Here is a 21,857-nt window from a genome sequence, read left to right as displayed (position 1 = left end):
CTTTTGTCATATTTTCCAGTGTTTTTGCTCTCTTCCTGGTATTTTCCAACACCCAAATTCCATCCTTGGGAATACCCATTTCTGTACCCTCTCCTTCATTTTTCTTGTTCCCCATTTCTTCCTACTCTGACTTCTTTTTCTAAGATGTGCCTGCTGATTTGTCCAATGGCTCTTGCTCTCCAAACTAGTCCAGCCTTCACCTCCTCTTCCAGGATTCATCAATCACTGCCTATATTCACAAAGATAACTTAAACCCCTCACACAACTGCCTTAGTATGTCCTGCATCTACACAGGAAGGCCTGAACTCGCTTCAGACCTGACTCTCAGAACATAAACTCTGGAAACTCAGTGAAAAGGCTCAAGAGCAGTGTTCTTGTACAAAGCACACTGTGCCACAGGACTGGTAGAGAAGACAAGTCATGCAGAAGGGGATTCCCTCAGCTGCACTAACTACAAAGCACTGCTACTGTCAGCAAACAGAGGGAATGGTGAGGATGTGTCCATCTGCAGACATGCACCAGTCTATGCAGGGTGAGATGAGCGAGCTGCCAAGCTCTTATTGAACAGCCAGACCAAGGAGGTGACATCTCCAGACAATATGGTACATGTGCCAGGGGCTTATGACAAGATGTGATTTTAGCAGCCAGCCTCACAAGTTATAGTGGATAGCTGAGGACATTCTGCTGGGCAATGGTGACTCATTTGTTCCTCCAGGTGACTTTCTTCTTCTTCTACAGTAACAGTGTTACTGTACCAGAGCAGCAGAGTATCATTTGGCACTTCCTTAAAGAGCTAAGGACTATGCTAAGTGTGTGTTTTCAGTGCCCTTTACTCACACATAAGCTGTTATCATCGGAATCTAATAATTTTCAGCTTGGACAACTTGTACAAATCTCACAGTATTCTAGACCTGACAGCACAATCCCTAACAACAAAGCAACAAAAAGGCACAAAAAGGCAACAAAGTGGGAAATCTGGCACAGGAGGACCTAAACTATTCCGGAGAAACCAGGTATTCAAAGCATACATTTTGGTTATACTTATATCTACATTCATGAGCAAACCTACAGAAGGAAACTGTCTGGCTGGGTATTAACCATCCCATCTTCCATCAGGAAGAAAAAATTCTTAAATCTCTGAACAGGAAAATTTCCTCTTGCCTTCTATAAGCCTGGAGCCCAGAGTCTACACTGCGCAGCATGAAGTTGCCTGTCAACAAACATCAACACACAAGAACTAAGACGACTTTTACCTTTCTCCTGCTGCTCATGAATCATCTGGAACTAATGGGTGAAAGTATGACTAAGTTGGCCTTTAATCACTATACTTCAATTTTTCCTGTTCGATGTAAAAACTCTGGTGGTAAAATGAGGAAGGATCAATATAGTTTTCAGAAATCTGTCAGATCATTTCAGTATTTTTTTGTTTTATACTCTGAGATTTCTCCCTTTTAGTTATACACCACACTTCTTAGATTCATTAGTGGGCATGCAGTGCTAAGAAGCCATGTTTATTTTCCGTGCCAAGAGTAAATACTGAAATAAAAGACATTGTTGATTATTTCAAAGAAAAAACCCCCACCAAACTAAAATAGAATAAAGATACTGAAATGAAGTTTGACTAGCTCCAAAATCAACTTTCAAAATTCTGAATTTATTTTGACAAATCTGCAAGAAGCATTATCAATTGTAGGAATATTATTTAAAAAGGATAGAGATTTTATTAGCTGAGTATTTTCTTATAATTTCTACATTCGTCTACAAAAAAGGAATTTTTTCCTCATCTCTCACTAACATGCAAATTTCTACCAGAATCAAGTAACATGCATAATAGAATCAAAAAAAATATTTCTGAAGCAGGGTAGCATTCTTTCGGTGGGGGGGGAGGGCATGGGCAGGGTGTTTCCCCACTGTAAGTAAAGAAGACATTTTTCACAGCTGCTAAGCAAAGAAGAGAAAGTCCATTAGAATCTTCAGACCCTTGACAAAGACTCTTAGCTAATGGTACTGGTCTGAAAAGCAGATAAGCCATATAATTTTACAAGAAGCAACCCGCTGAATCCTTCAGGAAACGCAGCTTGGCAATCTATCTTCAATTCAAAATAATGAGGTGGCAGGAGTGTGATGGAGAAATAAGTCTTCAAAAACATCACGTAAGGGAATCCAGCTGTGCTTGTATAGTTTCCAGCTATTTAAAGGAAAGAAAAAGTGAGAAAAAAACCTCCACTCATAAAGGGTTGTTTAGAAACATGCAAACAGAAATAACCAGTATCTTCAACTATGCATACTAAATATATTTGCATACCAATATAAAAATCCTGTACTCATGAATATTTGTTTTTACATGAAGCTATTAGAATTCATTACTGCAGTTTAAATATTCAAATTTTAAAGAAACAGTTTTCGAAATACTACCTTTTTATCATGCACAGATGTTTTCCTCTGAATTTCCAATGCATAATAACAAGGAAAAAAAAATATCGTTCATTTTGACTGGATTATGGGCCTAGCATCTTGATGAAGATGTAACACAAAGATGCTGTTTCCAGAGAGATCCCCACTGTCAATCATCAGCTACTCCTCCTGATCTAACCACCAGGTATGCTTACAGTGACCCAAGCCCTGCCTATTCCAAAGCTGAATGCACAGGCTCTTCTTGAAAATGGCTTATGTGACAAAAGGATTCCAACAGTCTTGATTTAAGTTGGATCCCTTTTTTCCAGTTTTACTAGATTTAATTCATATAGGCAACACTTCCTGCTAAGCAGCATAATGTGTTTACAGAGAAACTATAGGATTGTAAAATCTACAGACCTTGTTGTAGAACTCAAATAGCTCCTTATGGCTGAATTCTACAAACACCTTCTTCAGGTTCTGTAAAGAAGAAAGAAAACAAATTAAAAAATTAAGGAATAAGCATACCCTTTCCTTTTCCTTTTCTTAATTTCTCTTTTCAACATTAACTCCAATAAATCAGAATATGAGATTAAGCTCTATGAAAGATAATGATTAGTTTCCTTCCATTCAATACAATGTTCCTCATACATGTATATTTCATTTAAGTGAAGACTTCAAATCTACCAGTATATCTATTCTCCTCCTGTGATGAACAGCAATAAAATAATCTATGTGAAGAATTTAGTTACCTTATTTTTAAGTCAGACTAAAATGAAAGATTGCATTCATCTTTCTCAGCAGTCCATCTAAGATCTGGTAAATATCATTTCACAGCGACAAAGTCAGTAGTGTATTTGATTGAACTGGCACAGCTATTAATGTACTGCACAGGCACAGAGCCGATACTTCCATTCATTAATCTAACAGTTCCAATCTTAGCATGCTGACACTGCTATAGGCATCCATGCAAATTCAGCCAAAGTTAACAATTAACACAACAGCTTCAAAGCAGTGCTTAAGCACTTAAAAAACCCACAAAATAACACAACTGATGAAAACTGCTGTAGATAAAACAGATGGTGGTAATAATCCGCTGCATCCATGTGCTGATGTCTGTGAAGATGTGAGTTAAATTAAAACTTCTGTCCTGCTTAACTTGCTTGGAGCCTGCTACCTTCAATCACACTGCAGACCTATCCACACAGTTCCTACCTAGCCTTATTCCTTCTACTACACTTCGTGACTTTATTTATTTAAAAGTAGATTTCCATTTCTGCACATTCTTTTTATTTTTCTTAGACTTTTCAAGGCTTAGAGGCATTCCTGAGCATAAAAGCTGCACTAGCATGAACAATAACCAAGCTCCGTGAAAGCTGAATCTCTGGACACCTCTACTCACAAAATATTATCAGCTGAAATAATGTACACACACCACGTTTCTTTAACTGGTAGCAACTTCATGTAGCTCTTGGGTCAATAGAAAAACACTTGTTTATCCACTCAGCTTAAATGAACAAGGACACTTTTGCATACAGTTAAGGCTGAGGGCCAGATTCTGTGTACTCAAAGCAATGCAAGTCTCAAGTTATGCCAAATAATGTCACTGAATTTGGCCCACCAAATGCAAAAGACCAGCAGAAGCCCTGGGAACACAGTATAGGTACTGCCTGGTGCCTGCTCCTCAAAAGGAGTTGTAAGAGACACAGGAAAGATATAAAATAACTGGGGCCAGCCTGTCTGGTGCAATTCCTCCTTCCCACTCTGCAGAAAGAAGGATCCCTTCCAACAATTTCAGGACAGCTACAAAAGCGTAGAAAAGGACCAGTGATTTGCATGAGAGACCAATCTTCCCCCTCTGGGAAGGAACAATGCAATACTGTGAATCGTATGGTGAATACAAAATAAAACTACCAGGACAGCAGTTTTCTTTGCCATGACTCCAGCTGATCCTCCCTTCCAAGAGCATAATGCCATGACAGGGAAGTAAAAGCATTTTTAAAGGCTTTCTAACAGCTAAGAAACAAAAAACAAAGCAAACAAGGTTTTTTTTTCAGAAGAGCAAGTGGGTAGAGGAAAGAAGAAAGATACACTAATATCAAAGGGATCAACCATTTCAGTTGGGATGCTTGCTTGGCATTTGCCTTCCTAGAAGGATTTTGGTGACTGAATGGAAGGAATCAGAACTGCAAAGGGGAGGTTCAGCAAAAGGACGATATCTTGTATCTTCAAAGTTTATCAGTCACAATTAATAGCTAGGATCATTTCTTGACTGATTTCTGGAAAGGGAGTCTGCTGCATTTTGATGCGATAGTTTTGCAATGCCTCCAGAAGGGGCACAGAAAGACATCTGACCAGCAGATCTCATTTCTCCAATCTCCATGTCTCATTCAAAATGGGCATCTTCTTGTACTACTTCAGATCACCAAGCACAATCGATTCTCCTTCTCTCTCTCACTGCTTGTCTTTCATATTTTCTAGCCACATTAGTTACTGTTATTTAGAAGATAGAGTATGCAAATGAAAAAAGTGAAGACCTTTTAATTCAGATTCTCTTTACACTTTATTAAAAAAAACCACTCTGCTTTAGGATGAGATCTCTCTTCCCATTATTATTTAACAGTCATACTCTGATAACTAGGACAAAATGAATGTTGGACTGTAGCAGGCAAATGTCTGTGGAGATCTAAAAGAAAGCATGCCATGCTGGGCTATGTTTCTGATCTGGGGTAGGAGTAGGAGTGTCAATGGGAGCGAGGTGTAACAATCTTGTATGAAATATGTTGTTTATCTGTACTTAATTGTCTGCTAAAACACATTTGTTTATATGTGTAAAAACCTGGTACATCTACTACACCACTTCAGCAGAGAGGGGTATACAAAAAAAAGCCATGCAGAAGTAGGGCACCAGTTAAAAATGTTACTTTACTATATTAAATTTCTCACTAGCATGAGTCTGTTAAGGATGATGACAAATGATCATTATTGTGTGGTCAGGAGTTCCTATACAAATTACAAAAATGTCATATCATAACTAGATCCTTACAAGAAAAACATAATTCTCAGGCGGCTGATGGCCCCCCATTTTTAGCCAAGATATGCATTATTTGCTTTATTCTGTGTGAATATAAACAAGTGCAAACAAAACTGTGCACCACAAGAACTAGGTTACCACCCAGTTCTTCAATTACTCCGTAAAATTGTCTTAAAAATGACTGTATAGATAGAATATTGCTACCCCCCAGGGCAGGCAAATTCCTAATATACTTAATGGAATTTTATTCAGATAAGCATGCAAAATTACAGACCCCAATCATATTTCAACTGTAACTAAAACTCAGGATTAAAAAAGTCACTTTCAGCTTACTTACTTAATTAAATGTCAATGTGTGCAGACAAAGCCTCAACCTACTTATGAAAAGTAAAGCTAAGCTGACTTCTTTTATCTGCACATACAAGTTTTCAGATGTTGCCTCTGATCTAGTATGTGTTTCCCAGACATAAATAAGAAAACAGCAATTTGCTGGATGTTTAACTTCTTCTTCTTTTTATCAAACGTATCATTCTTTTTTCCTCTTACCTTATAAATATCTTCCCAACCCTCACCTTCACACTACACTCCCCCTCATTTTTGGCATCTCATTTTCTCTTTATTTTTATCATCTTCATGTGAAAGAAAATTAAATTGAGTGACCAGAAAACTAAACTGAATTTATTCCCATTGTCACACTTTGTCAGTCCAACAGTTTTTCTAATTACATCCCAAATTTTGCTGCTGAGCCAGTGTTAACTCCTACATCCTACTTTTAGAGTTTTAGCCTTGAGTGTGACAGTTTCATAGCGTCAGAGAAAAATAGCTGAGTATACTATTCTTATGAAGACAAAGAAATCTCTAAAGTACCAAACATTCATTCTTTGGGCTGCTTTGAAAACAAGGAGAGAGGCTTTTTGTCTGACACAATATCCATGAAGGGTGGCAGGGACTGCACTAGAGCAACATGCTCAATGATTGTAGCTAAAGAGTATGTGCAGCACATTAGCTAAATAAAGTTGCTGTTAAGTTCAGCGTGTTCATCTACTGTAAAACATGACAAAACATTGCATTTACTACTGGAAAGGTATGTGTGAATTGCAGGTGTCACCAAGAAAAATCTTTACATCACTCTGAATTCACTGCAAGGAATAGGGTAATAAGCTTTCTGAAATGTGTGGTTTAACATGTTTGGACATCTATCACTAGTGAATGTATTTTAAGTGTAAAAATTAGATTTTAGTGCCATTTTGCCTTCATACATCTCAATGAAATCTGATTTTATTCCACCTCTTCTCTCACCCCAGGGTTGTATCAATTTACAACTTACAGCCTCCTGAGAACCGTGAAATTCTAATAAGTTTAACTGATTAGGGCTGTTTTCTCCCCTTAAGTATCTTCTCACTTACTGTCTGCTATTATTTTAAAAAACATAACATCTTCATCAGTCTCTAAAACCAAATTTCCTTTGGGGGAAGAAGGGGGGCAGGGAAGAGGAAAGAGAAATGAGAGGAAAATTAAGATAAAACCATTGTATTCCCAGTCAATATTAATATGCTATCTTAACCAAAACAGCCATTCTGAATGTCTGGCTAATTCTACAAAATAGCCACAGTCTTTCAATATACACTTAGCTTACAGCCACCACCAAACAGGCAATTTTTTAGCTGAACATGATCATCAGCATACAATAATGAGGATACAAATATACAGGATATGTAAGAGTCTTCAATTTCCCATTATCTTGGCTAACTATTTTAAACACAAATACCTTCTTACTGCAAAATGTTTCTGTGGAAACCAAGCAAAAATTGTCTTCTTAAAATACTTCAGAAAGCAGAGACAAATTTCCAGTTATAACCAAAGGACTGGCTTTTGCTTTTAGAGGGTTGGTTGGTTGGTTGGTTTCTTGGTTGGTTGGTTTTACAGTGGGGATCTTTATGTGTTTGTAGTGGTTTGTTGGGTGTTTTTAATACAGTGCTCTAGATATTCATAATGTGCTACTGAGAAAAGCTTTATTACTAATGACAGAATTTTGCAACCTTACATACTACACAACTATTCCACACTTTTAAATCCCCAACCCCATGTGTAAGCATACAGTAATGCACTAGAAGTTATAAATTAAAGCTAAACCTCTGGGTTAAAGCTAACTTGAATACAGAAAAACAGATACTACTGTTCTCAACTGTAAAGCTATAACTACTTCAATGATGTTGAAAAATAAATGCCAAGTATTCTGAAGCAAACGGAGGGATAAGCTGAATTATGTAATATATTTAGAAGCTAAATGTCTGACAATGATAATGTTCCATGACTGAGCACCTGTAAAAAATGCAGTATATTCAGCAAAGCTTTTTAATAGTAACTAAGTGAAATAACATACATCCCAGTCTTCATATTCTAATAGTACCTTTAATACTATCTTGAGCCACATTTCCATTAGGTTTGAGAGAAGAATACTTTCACATCTGCTATCCATTCTCCAATTTACTCCCATTAGATATCCTTAAAATCTCAGCTATAACAGAATTATATGGATAGCTATGCTAATCAATTTATGGACAAATTAAGATTCATTCCTAAACAGACTCCAGTTGATTCTTATTAGCCTACATTTCCCTCTGGACCTATCAATTTTTGTGCAACATTAATTCAGACTTCTTTTAAATTTGCTTGGATCCCGGAGAACTGTGTATTCACCTAGGTACTTACAACTTACAGCCCTTTTTCTACTTGAATCTCACAGAATTTATGAAAACGTTTCTGCTGCTTGGTCAGGAAGATCAATTTTAAGAACATATGCATTAAAACAGACCTTTCTTAAAGCACTTCTTAGAAGCACACCTGTTTGTTAACTCTCTGCATATAAGAAACAGTAATTAAAACTTCTTCATATTCTTACAGCTGTCAATGGATGTAATTCAGCTCAGGGATTCAGCAAAACACTGGGAGTTAAATACAGACTAATACACTCCTTTCACATCATCAGAACAGTAACTTTCAAACTTCATTCTTTTTCCAAGCTTATTTCCATTTGCAATACCAAATTACTATTTTTGAAGAGAAAAAAAATCATGTTTTATGAATTACATACATTTCAAGTTTCAGTATGTAACTGTTATAAAATGTAAGACACTAACCCACACTTCCTGACCAACATATTAACTTCTAGTTCATAAACATACTGCATTCTACCTTTCAAAGTTGCATTTCTTTTACATATAAGCTTAAGAAACTCAAATTTCTTGTGGATTCAGGGAGATCAAGATTCGCATCGTACTAAAGATGTCTTTCCCTCTCTTTGCAATCTATACATAAGCATCCTAACCAAAGGTCTGTGTTGATTCCTGAGATGTAACCAATGTGTTACCGCAATTTATTGAGATACATACAGATAAATGTTGACTCTCACTCCAGCAGATTCAGGATCATTTAAATATGTTTGCATGGAAGAATGAATGAATTTGTTGTCCAATCTGGTAATAAAGCAACAGATTCTGCAGGCATTTGGAGACCTACAGAAGACCTGACATATTCCCAAACTGCAGTAAGAATTGTCAGTCACTACTATTTTCATTACTCTTGTTCTTCCCCATCCTCACAAAAATATCAATTGCTGGCTGAATGAACTGATGCAAAACTATAGACAGGAAAGGGGGGACACAACTACTAAAAAGACCACAAAGGCTGGGAAGATCACAGAACATATGAGACAGACAGGTCCCTTTTTCACAGCAGGTAAGAAAAATGTTTTTAAAACTGAAAGAATTATCTGAGGAAAAAAAACCCCAAAACTACAGTTTTCACCTCAGTACATTGTGTCAGAGTAAATACCACCCTGCTAAAGAAAAGAGAGATCAAAAAGCCTTTTTTTTCAACAGCTGTATCCAAGCAAAGTTTCCTAGGAATTTACATTCATATAAGTACCATCATTATATTGGTTGGCCTTTCAATGATACTTTTGCATGGAAAACCTCTAAAAACCAGAAATCTAGGGATGAGGGTTGACACTTCTGTGCAGATTATGTTAAACACACTTTTAGAAAAACATCACAGTGAATAAACTTTTTGGAGAAAAAGGTGGTAGATGGGTATCAGTGTATGCCTATCGCTTAAAAGCATGTCTTTTATATTGATACTTCCCAGTATGTTGCAGGTACGGGAAATGGCTCATAGAAGATCTATTGAAAGGCTGACTTGCTTTATGTCAGTTCTGTATTTGTATTTACCTTCAATGCCCTTTCCTTCTTTGAAGATAACTATACACAGTGCACAAGCTCCTGATTGATTCCTCACTAGACTCCACATGGATTCAGTCACTACGAGCAACAAAACAAGCCTCCACCCACATGAATGTTGTTATATTTTCAGGATTCAATAGCAAAACATGCAAAATTTCCAAAAACAGTATAGCCAAACGTGTTTTGACATGTGTTTTAAAAATCAGTTCATTCAATGAAAGGCTGCCACGAATATTAAGAATGTTACAGATTAATCTGAGAAACACAGGTCCTAATAATTATTATTTTCCTGTTTCATCTCTCACGTAATTTTGCAAATTCTACTGTACTCCAAATACTGCAGTAAGCTCTCTGAAGAGGCAGTCTTACTAAAAATTTAAAAAGGAAACCCACAAAAAAATCCCCAAAACCCACAAACACACACAAACAAACAAAAAACAAACAAACAAACAAAAAAAATCCAAACAGGCTTTCTTCCTATTAAATTTCACTGTATCAAGTTTGGAAAAAAGAGTCCATGAGAAATCATACACACCCTAATTGGTGCATACCGCTCATACTGTCTGTAACTATCAAAATACAACTTTCTTCTTTAATCAGAGCTGTATTGTGATAAGTGGTTTTATTCCTCAGAAGAAATTAAATTCTTATCTTTCCCATTTTGTACACCTCACTTGTCACAGAACTTTATGACATTTAAAAAATTAAGTTCAGGAATACTTCAAGGAAAACCAGGCAGTTGTGATTCTGTGTTTCTTTTATTTCCACTGGGGCTAGCATGTATAAGTCTTCAAAGCCATGAAGACCACTCTAAAGACAGCTCACATCAAAACTGACACAACAGTCTTAACATTCACCTCAAATGATAAGGAATTCACTTCTTATTATTGCATTCACAGATAACCTCTGCTGAAGAAATGGAAAGCCTAGGCATGCTGGCACCAGAAATGCTTTCAAGCTTTTCTGACCTCACATGTTCACCAGATCTGACCACAGCTGATGCCATTTTGATTTGATGCCACATTAAAAAGATGTCACATAGCTATATTTGTGAAATATTTTCATTATTGCGATCAGAACATAATCAAATTCTAGGAAACTAACAGAACTGAGTATAAATATTAAGTGCCTAGTATTGTCAGCCACCAATTTAAGATTATGAACTTAAATGGCGAACAATGCACCTTGGGTGCCTTGGAACAGTGAAGCACGGCTTACAGCATCAAAGGCAGACTGAAGACTCTTTGCATCTAGATACAGAATGGTCAAAACTCCCTATTAGCAAGAAGAGCAGCTCAACACCATGCACTGAGTGCTTTAAAGAGCTTCTCACAGCTTGCTTGCAGCTGATGTAATTAACCTGGAGTTAGTTTATGTTCTAATCAGTTATACATCTAATGCGGGGTCTGAAGCTAGATTTAGAGGAAGCTCAAATTGTCATCCAAACCACTCAGGAAACCAACCCTTTGTTCTTGTCAAAAAGCCATATCAAACCTTCTCTGTGCAGAGGAGAAACCTGGGTTGTTATCATCTGCATCCACATCTAGAGCTACAGATCCAACAGAAATATTATTATATAGTGATGTCATGCAAATGACTGACACTTTAAGAAGGATTTATACCTCCATTTATGGACGGAGGAAGCTGGCATATTTTTGAATTATTACCTTCTGAGACTACCAGTTTCAGCAAGGAACTGCAATGCTGTATTGTTTTACCACAAAGAGCCTTCATCACTGGAATATCTGAAAGTATCTATTGTTTCTATTGAGGCACAAGTAAAGTGGCTGGATAAAAGATGCCAGCAGTGAGAGCAAAGATCTAAGGAAGTTCAGATCCACATGAAATCAATGTAACTGATGTGAAAACACCTTTCAAAAATCTGTTCAAATATTCACAAAATGTTGAGATTAGATAATCTGTAAATTAGGTTTTTTATTTTAAATGGGTCACTCAGAGTATCACAAATTTGGATTTTGTTAGGCAGATCAGCAAAGATAAAATGTTTGGGGCTTCTTTTTCTGTGCTAAAGGGATGCTAGTGGCTGTCAGCAAGCATGTTTTTGATCTCCAGCGGGCAAATCATTCTAGCAGCTAGCAGCTGGGGACTTGCACACAAATCTCAGCTGCTGAAAGACAGGGAAGTCATGCAGGAATGAGGGATGTTAACTAGCAGTCTAGCCTCCAACAGGATCAAAAGCAAAAACCCTAGGGAATAAGGATGTTTGTAAAGTAATGCATATTTTACCCTCATTAAAATTTACTTAATTTTATGAGGAAGTCACCTACTTACTATTTTTACTGTATTGTAAGGGTTGTAATATAGCTGCAGCTTTTGCTACAATGCTCATAATCTACAAATAAGTGCTGGTATCTCTTCCTTGCCATAAGCAACCCAGCAAATCCTTGAACCAGAGCTACCTGTTTGTGTCAAGGACACAATGATGTCAGATGTCTCATTGATGTGAACAAAATTACATTGCATCACTAGCCTGACCAAGTAAACACCAACATTTCTCAGACAACGGGCCACAGTGCAAACTGGAAGAGGTTATTAAAATCAAAGTTTCTCAAATTAGACAAAAAATATTTGCCTTTTTACAAGAATTACAAATAGACTATGTGTTCTTCATATTACAACTCCCCAAATTGGTAAGAATGTGAAAACAACCACTATACTACAAAGCAATTAAGCAACAACTTTCTCATTTGTCACAGAAGGTTACACACATTTCAATGACACAGAATTAACTATTTTGGATTTCAGTCAATGGAATTTCAGTGATTTTGCTTTACTGCTTTTGCTGACAAATTATTCAAACCTTGATGCAGTGGAGTGGTGTGAATTCTCACTGCTTACTGAAACCTGGACAAAGTGGTAAGGACTGAAAGTACAAGTTCTGTGTGTTTTCACACACACCAAAGATGAAATGAGATCTCTCATCCCAAATTTCCTTCAAAGCCAGACTATGAACATAAGTGTGTGATTAACATCCTCTCAGAAAAGAAAAAAACCAATTTTTGGCTAACATAAGCAACTTGAAAGAAAAGCCCATTTTATTTTCTTCAAATGTGTGTGCTATTGAGTTACAATTTATACAGGTTGCTTTAAAAGACAGTAAGTAATATGAAGAAATATAGTACTAGATTCAGATTATTTTACAGATGGCAGGAGCACAATCCAGTACTGGCTTCAATGGTTTCAGTAAGTATCAAAACCAAGACACTTTTTATGCTTCTCTCTCAAAATGAATCCATTTAGCTCCCAATTAATTACAGTTTTCTCTTTCAAGTTAATACTGCATGATGCAAAACTAAAATAGTAGAGCAAGTGATAAAAAGTGTATGTGGTGTAATCTTTTCACAAAGATAAACACAAAAATAATATTTAAACTAAACTTAATGTCTTTTTTGTCTTTTTAACATAGGAGTTCTTCAAAGGGAAAAATGGAATAGCAAGATGTTACAGGTCAGTTTGCAAACACTATTTTCTTAGAATCACATACCATTAAGGTTGGAAAAGACACCCAAGATCACTGAGCCCACCCAACCTTTGACCAAACACCACAATGTCAACTAAACCACAGCACTAAATGCCACACCCAGTCATTTCTTGAACACTTCCTCTACCACCTGCCTGGGCAGTCCATTCCAATGTTTAACAACCCCTTCCAGGAAGAATTTCTTCCTGATGTCCAACATGAACCACCCTAGAGCAGCTCAAGGCCATTTCCTCTTGTCCTGCTGCTAGTTCCCTACCTTTCAAAAACCTCCTTTGAGGTAGCTGTTAGTACCAAGGCAGTGTTCAGTTGCATTCGAGGTGCAAAACTGGTCTCTGAGCAGCAGAAAAATGAACTAGAAGAATGAAAGGGTGACACCTGAACTGGTGAACCGAAAGGATAGCCTGATGATCGTAGTCAGAATAAGGGTGAGAGCAGTCTTTATAAAAGAGCATACTAAGAGTATCTGTGCTTTCTTTTTGGTGTGACAGAATTAACAGATGAACACACACTAAAGGGAGACACCACTAGATTCCAGGCATGAGAAATGTTTTGTATATGTTGAAGAAAGTAATTCCAAAACCCTGCACAGAAGACTGAATTGCCCAAATTGCAAACCAGTTTCTTTAATGATAACAACAGTCTAACATACTTGGGAGTATTTGGAAGGATTAAAACACTATTGAAACACTATTGTGACAAAGAAGTACTGCTATTTGGACTGTTTTGTTTATTTTAGAGATAAACAGGTTGACTGGTTTACAACCATAAACTAGGCAGGACTCCATAGTCAGGCAGTGGCTCTGTGGGATTAGAGGCTACCTAGATCCAACCTCTGATTTGCAGTTGGCAATGTACTTCTCAAAATGATAAACACAGTACTTGGGGTTTTGTGACATTGGTGATACCCTCTAAATCTTTCTATATATAATATCCTTCCATATAATATCCTTCTACAGCTGAAGCCTACAGAGATATGAATTCTAGAATGCAGTAACAAAGCCTGATATTACAAGAGAAAGGGACAACCAAATAAACGGCATTTCTGTATCAGCAGGAACTTTGATAAATACTCAAAATGCAGTTTTATATTTGAACTAAAATATTTCTCTGATAGTTGTTAATATTTTCTGTGTGTTGAAAATATTGAAATTTGAAAATAAACATATGGGAGGTCAAAAGCTACAAGCCATTTAACAATAGCTATCCTTGGTACAACAGTGAATGATGATCCAGAATACTGAAGATCCAGAAAGACCTTCCATTCCTCTTTTCTTCTGGGAACTAAAACTTTCTGAAATACACCCTTCAATATTAACACATAAATGACAAGAGATTCTTATCTTACAGCATATTCCATTGTAAGAAGAAGAGAATGTTTTTCTCCACTAGCAAAAACATAGCCATCAGCCACAGTGCAGCGATTCTCTTCTGTTCAGCATTTGTAAGGCTTCATCTGAGACACCGCTTCCAGTCCTGCACAGCCCCAGTACAGGACATCCCTGCTGGGCATGGTCTCAGGAAGGGCATTTCCAGCAGATAGTGAGGTTGCAGTTTGGAAACTGGAGGAGTTAATAACTGGAGTGTAACCATCCAGATATACCAGATGCAGTGAAGAGATACTATAAGGATCTCTTCACACCTGGTATATCCAGATACACCAGATTTGTAACAGGGTTAAGAATAGGGAATCTACCTGCAGTCCTATTGTCCTCACGTCATCCTTAATGTTACTGTATTCCATATCTATCTGTGCACAAAAAATTCTCACTGTATCTTTAAGACCCTAAAAACGAGAACCCCGGTGGGGAATGTGCTATCGCAGGTGCTTGTACAATCATCTCTTGCATGCGGTTTCCTGGTTTTTGCCACGCGGTATTTGCTTCACTGGCTCTTTGGTCTTTGCTTAAGCAGAGATTTTCTCCTTTTTAGGTTTTCCTTTCATTTTTTTTTCTTTTTCCTCATCTTGAAAGGGCTGCAGCAGAGGTTTTGGGCTGCCCCGGGGAGGACTCCGCAGGTCCACAGCCAAGGCACTGGCCCGCAGCAGAGCAGTGGCCCCGCTCCGGACGAGCCGCTGCTGGACAGAGAGCACCAAGTGAAGAATCGAGTTTCTTGGGCTGTTGGGGTGCACTCCAGCTAGCCATAGACCCTTGCCCACATGATACTTCATAGATGATGGTAAAAGATTGAGAAGCACTCTCCTCCACGTGGGAAACATTGTCCTTTATTCCAAGACACACATCAGGTGGACAAACCCATGGGAGAGAAGAGAGCGTTCCCAGGCGCCAGGGAGCCCTGGGATAGGGACAGAGAGAGAGGTCCACAGCCAATGGGACACCAGTGAGGAGTGGCGAGGGGAGGGGTAACCCAGGGGAGAGACCACCAGGTGGTACCAGGATAGGTAAGGGAAAGACCATGTGATGGGGAAATGGGGTAACAAACCACATGATATAACATAAACTACACAGTGCAATATAAAAACTACTCTGTGCAAATTCCCAATCACCCAGTGCAAGAGAAGAACTAAACTGGCGCACAACAACAACCAAGGGCCCCAGGACAGAGGGGACAGGGAACACCGAGTGTCCCAGGAGAGAGGGGGCAGGGAGCACCAAGTGCCTGGGACAGAGGGAACAGAGAGCACCAAGCGTCCTAGGCCAGAGGGGATGGGGAATACTGAGTGTCCCAGGACAGAGGGGACAGGGAGCACCAAGTGTCCCAGGACAAAGGGGACAGGGAACACTGAGTGTCCCAGGACAGAAGGGACAGGGAGCACCAGGTGTCCCAGGACAAAGGGGACAGAGAGCACAGAGTGTCCCAGGACAGAGGGGACAGGGAGCACCGAGTGCCCCCCACCCTGCTGGGCCTCTGGGGGATGGTGCCAGCCCTGGGGAGCCATCGGGTCTCCATCTGCTGCTGCACCTGCCCCGTGAGCTCTGCCTTCTGACAGGGATCTGTTGCTATTTCATCTGTCGAACCTCCAAGGCCAAGGCTGTCCCTGCTAAGCATGGTCTAAGGAAGGGCATTTCCAGCAGATTGTGAGCTTGCAGCAGTTGGCTATCTAGCCATTATTTACTGTTACTTTTTTTACTCTTGCCTGGTGCCACTTTGTTTGTTACTAAACTGTTATTTTTTCACTTAAATCTGTCGGTATGTCATTCATTACTGCTGCGAAGGGATTAGTTGGAAACAAGGAGGAAGTTACTCATTTCAAACTGCCCACCTCTTTAAACTGTCCCAAATCTATACACCTGTATGTAACAATTGTGGAATTAAAATGTGACAGGTAATTTTAGTTTATTCTGTTAAATACTAGAGATCTTACCAGCTTAGGGAGTTCACATCATAACAAAGAATCATGTTTGGCAACAAACAATACCTTCCTTACCTGAAGAATTGACAAGGAATACAATTCCAATCCATTCATGACCATTCAATTTCTCCAAATAATTCTCACAGGGAGCTGATCCAAACAACATCCCTAAAAGTTGGCAACTACATCTTTTGGATGGTCACTTTTCTTCACTCCTAAAAGATGCAGATCTGGATGCACAAGTAATTTCAATAGATATTGACTGATATCAGTAAGAGTAGCCAGAAAGATGATCTAGATAACTTAGTAGGAGGCCACTGAATTTCACAAGAGACAAGGCTGTTGAACAGTCAAGTCTTGGGATCTGAAGACTTACTGACCTCCGGTTTGTTTATCCCCAGCAGTTTGAAAGTGCTGCAGCTGAAGTGTGATTAAAGAATTCCTGCACAAACTTCAATAACTCTGAAACTTTAAACAGAGTGTAAAACATCCATAAAGAGCAAGTATAAGAGTGAATACCCAAAGGGTCCAGAGCTCTTGAATAAATAATTGCCGCTATTAGTCAGCTACACCTCTCTAGACACTACCATTCAGAGCAGCACTGGGCCATAGGGCTCTTGGTGTAGAGGTAAAATGTTATGGTCAGATAATACAAGGAGCTAGATTACCTCCAACAACTAAAATGTGCTTAATAGAAAGTCAATACATTAATTTTGCATTAGTGGTTGCAGAGCCCATTCTCTCAGAATTTAAGACAGCATAAAAATGCAAGGCTGGCATAAACTCTGTATTAGCTGCATATATTCCAGTTAATGTGACAGAATGGCTATCTTGTACCCGGCATTACAATTCTACTGTGAGCAATCCAGCAGTGCAGAGATATAGTATTAATGATTGTGAAATCATGCCTTGACTCCATGGCGCTAAACTAATTGTGAAATTCGACTTTGTTTATTTCACAGCTGGGCACTGACTGGCTATGAATTGAACTGAAAATGCTACTTACAGGCCAGTATGTGGCAATACTTCCAAGCAAACAAGAGACTGGAGAGATAAAGACAGATATCAAAATGGGGCTGTAAATTACCTTGCTGAATGCTCTTACTCAAAAGTTGCCTGGAATATTTCACTACTCTGAAGCCATACCAGAATGAATCTCACAGGCCATTATTCAGATTATAATAATAACAGTGGCTACTAGAAAATGCCATATTTTCTATACCACTCTCTAATGCAGCATGGCATCATCTCCTTAGTGTTGCAATTTCCAGTATAATACATTTTTCTAACACTGTTTTATGGAAACCAAGAAACACTGACAGAGACTCACAATCAATACCTACACAAATTAATGAAGTTTTAAGGCCATTTACTTCAGTTATTTCATATAATCCCAGCATCCCACTGCTTCTAGCTGCCGACTACAAATCGCTCCAAAATCTTCTGTAGTTGAGCAGCTACAGTTGAAAGTACAAAATAATGCAAGAATTTAAAAACTAAATATAACTTCTATAAATATAAATATATAAATAATGTTTTCCACCCTGACCATGGTGGTTTAAAAAGCTTCATAATCAAGAAAATGTGACAAATCATTTGTGACTGGGGATTACAAAGAAAGTAATTAGTTCATGGAGATCAATCTAGAAATCAACACAGACCTTGGAAAAGACAGACCTCAGGATCAAGACTCTGCAAGAGTGGCTTCTGTCCAGCTCTGGCATCACTCTGTGTTCTAGGAGCAAGGAGGGAAAGACAGTCCTTCTTTTGCCATCCCCATAACACCCAATTAGAAGACACCTGGGCTTCAGTAACAGTCTGCCCCTGTATTTCCATGGAAAAATCAATTTTTGAGTTACAGACCAACACAAAGTCCATCTATTTAAAAAATGTACCTACAATCAACTTGTTCCTATTGAATAAGGATTTGACTAGAGTGTTTCACTAGTAACAGATAAATTTTTTAAATATATTTTTTAAAAGTCAAGTAAAACTATTAAGTTTTGCAGTGATAAAAACTTTCTGTTCCATCAGTGCAGTAATTTTTTAAACATCTTTAATTAAGCAAATGTTAAGAAACTTTCATTCACATGATGCTAAATCTCAAAGTATGACCAGTATTTTTGCCAATATAGCTACTTCTCAGTGAACTGTAGTAAATGCTTTATTATTAAATTTGGTTGGTTGGTTTTTGGTTTTTGTAGCTGCTTTCCAGTGAACTGCAGTGAATATATTATTTGGGCCTTTTAAATTTTTTTTGGGCCCCCTATCACAAAGCCTACCCATGCTAGATCAGAAATGGTTCCTTCTGCACTGCCATTATCTAGTATAAAAATCTTGCCCTAAAACCTGTGGGAAAATATTAGGTGCATATATGCACCATTCATTACTTAAAATCTTCTGTTCTGTTCTTTAAAACATTTTTTTCACTTCAAGCTTTTTTGAAAAAGAGGGAGGGAAAATGCACATGAAATAAATAAACTCATTTTATATATAATTTCTAACAAAAATAAAATATACTCAAGGGCATCCATATCTTATGTAAATGCTTAGCATGAAATCATTTTATTATAGTTAAGATAAATATCACGGGACAAAAGGGGCAAACGGAACAGGGTAAAAGTACCAGCTTTTATTGTGTTCATTGAATTAATGCTACACCAATGTAGAGTAAAAGAACTGCAACGGTGTACACAAGTGTATAAAAAGATACACAAGTGAGCTCTCCAGCATCCCTGAGAACTTACCAAAGATACACTACATTTGTCCACAGGTTTGTGCGTGATCTGCAGCACAGCATGAGATTAGACTGGCTATACAGTTTAATGCTTTCTTGATAAGTTTACCTAGCCACAGCTCTGATGCTCTCCCTCTTGCAGAAAGATGAAATGACTTGCAAACATTGCTGACTTCATTTTCTTCTTGATCTTCAACACTAACACAGCTGAAGTTTTAAAAGTGGCACTTCTGAAAAAGCTTAGGAGATTCTAAGAGTGGTAACTTGTTTCATACATCATTTCCTACTAGCAGTTTATATTTTTTACTAAGAGTAAAGTGCAGATCTGTATAAATCAGTAGATTCAGTTTCCTCAAGTTGTCATTAAGAGCTGTAACACCTTGAGTCTTAAGTTATTTTTATTTATTTTCAGTCCAGGTTTGGACACCTTTTGCATGAGTGACACTGTGAACTCCCATTCTACCTAGATTGTACTTTCACAATCCAATAGAAAATGTTACAGCACACAATGTACTTCTTAAAAAAACCCTCATGCCTATATTATGAAAAGGTCTCTATCAAAAAATTGAGCCTCAAACCTCATTTGAAAATTACTTGTTTTTCAAAAAATCCAATTAATTAACAAGTAGGTTTTAGGCAAAACCATCTGTCCATTTCAAAAGACAATTAATATCTTTGCCCAGAACATTAAGTCTTACATGGCCATAGAAATAACAACACTTAATTTAATACTGTACCATCTTGCTAGAGGGAAAATGTAGAATAGCTGTTTTGTAAACTCCGTTAAAAATGTATGAGATATTTTTTTATTTTGGAAAATTTAATTTCTTTAATCTACAACCCTTAAATGTCACACACACTGAAAACCCACATGCATTCTAAGCAGAGCAGATCAGAAGCAGGCAGCATATATTAATAACAATGTGCCTATTAGCATAGAACCAGAATGCCAGTCTTAACATGAGCAGGTCACATGTCTGTACAGCAAGGAGACTGACAATACAAATTTTCTCAATATGCAAATCTTTTGTCCCATAACTACTTTTTTGAAAATTGTGACACATGCATTTTATGCAGTGAGGATAAACCAAATGTCATTACTTTTAAAATGCATAGCTGTATTTGGTTTTGCCCAAATAGAACTGGCAGATGACAGAAAAAATAAATGGGGGAAAAATTACCATTAAACAAAACTAGGTAAGATAGAAAATGCATTTTTTTCCCGTTTTATAAATTATTTCAACAAGAGACTTTGAAGCATGTTACAGGAATATCTAGTAGTACCATGGAAGCCAGAGACTCAGTCTTGGAGAAGGAAGCTATTTTCATTGTAGAATCACAGACTGGCTTGTGTTGGAAGGGGCTTTATGGATCATCTATCTCCAACCTTTCCACAGTGGACAAGGATGCTATTCACTAGATCAGGTTGCTCAGGAATCCATCCAACTTGGCCCTGAACACTTCCAGGGATAGAAAGTGCAACAGATTTTATTTTGAAATATAAGAAAATCAAAGAATTCTGAAAATCAAAGGCATATTTAATCCTGGACTCTGTTCCTAATCCAAGTTGATCCTAAAGCCCTCTAAAAACTTTTCAAACTTGAGATCAATTCAATGGTCCAGAAAAAACCACATCCATCACACTCTGCTAACCAGAACTGCAACACCATTTAAATTCCACCAATTTCAGTTCGTAAATGCTCTTCAGATTTTCTCTTCTCCCTTCATGCATTTGCAGGGTAAATATTTCAAACACTTTGGTATTGCTGTCAAAGCTCCTTGAAACTACCTCTTGAAACAATGTGTCTGGCCCTCAAAAGTAATCAAATGCTAATTTATTTTCCACAAATCTACTTACATCATCAAAAGAACCCTTCTGTGCATGGGTTTAATTGACAAAGTTAACTTGGAAATACTCTTGGTCATTAAAATTTTTGTTTAGTGTTACAGAAATTAGACCAAATGGCACTTCAATTTAATTCTACCTCAGAATACAAAACCTAACAAATTCTCCAGCAAGTCACCCCATGGACCAAAATGCCAAAATTATGGAGCAAAGATTTGGAATGAAAAAGATAAAGGACATGTGCAGACAGAGCTTCCCTTAAAAGGTAATCAGCCTTCCAGATTAAAATATATGTAATATTTTCAAGTTTCTTCTGTTTCACTGTGCACACTGAAACCAATGGTTTAAAGGTAGTATCCGTGCATTCCCATCAGACACCCTTTCAGAATTCTGAAGCTGGATTTCTTCCGTTTCATGTGAATTTATTTGTTTAATAACCTTCAACCACTGTTCAAAGACTTGTTCCATCCTTCCTGAAACTCACATAAAAAGTTTGCAACCACATTTTTGAGCACAGTTTTCCAAAGGATTATTGCTTTCATGACCATACCAACACTTTCGCTTCAATTAAAAGCACTTCCTGATGTATCAGCCCAGTTTATAAAGTTAGTATGAGTCAATGACAGTGGTATTGCTAATCTCAATAAATGCCTTCCCTTCAGCTGTTAATTGTCATGCCATTGTCAAATTGAGGAGAATATATTAAGTTGGTTCTTAAAGGTTATACGGCATTTTATCCACTCAGTTTTAGAAAGATATATTTAATAATGCAATAAGACAGAATTTGCTTTAA

The 21,857-nt window shown here is 37.6% G+C and overlaps 1 protein-coding gene across 3 annotated transcripts in view; it reads right to left on the bottom strand.

Moving 5' to 3' along the window:
* Nucleotides 1-1,633: 1,633 nt before the first annotated feature.
* COMMD10 (COMM domain containing 10) overlaps nt 1,634-21,857 on the bottom strand; it is a 104,168-nt gene continuing 83,944 nt past the window's right edge. For 2 of the 3 annotated variants that reach the window (XM_064403752.1, XM_064403749.1), the window contains 2 exons: nt 2,815-2,874; nt 1,634-2,188 (listed from right to left, as the gene is read on the bottom strand). In XM_064403752.1, the coding sequence (XP_064259822.1) occupies nt 2,150-2,188; nt 2,815-2,874 (99 nt within the window). In that variant the 3' untranslated portion in view covers nt 1,634-2,149. Of the gene's footprint in view, nt 2,189-2,814; nt 2,875-20,633; nt 20,679-21,857 lie in introns of those variants that run through there. The other variant, XM_064403751.1, reaches the window with a different exon arrangement.

This window comes from Passer domesticus, chromosome Z, assembly GCF_036417665.1.
Source record: "Passer domesticus isolate bPasDom1 chromosome Z, bPasDom1.hap1, whole genome shotgun sequence".
Taxonomy (NCBI): Eukaryota; Metazoa; Chordata; class Aves; order Passeriformes; family Passeridae; genus Passer; species Passer domesticus.
Note: the sequence above shows the minus strand (reverse complement) of the source record. Positions and strands in the feature narration are given on the sequence as shown.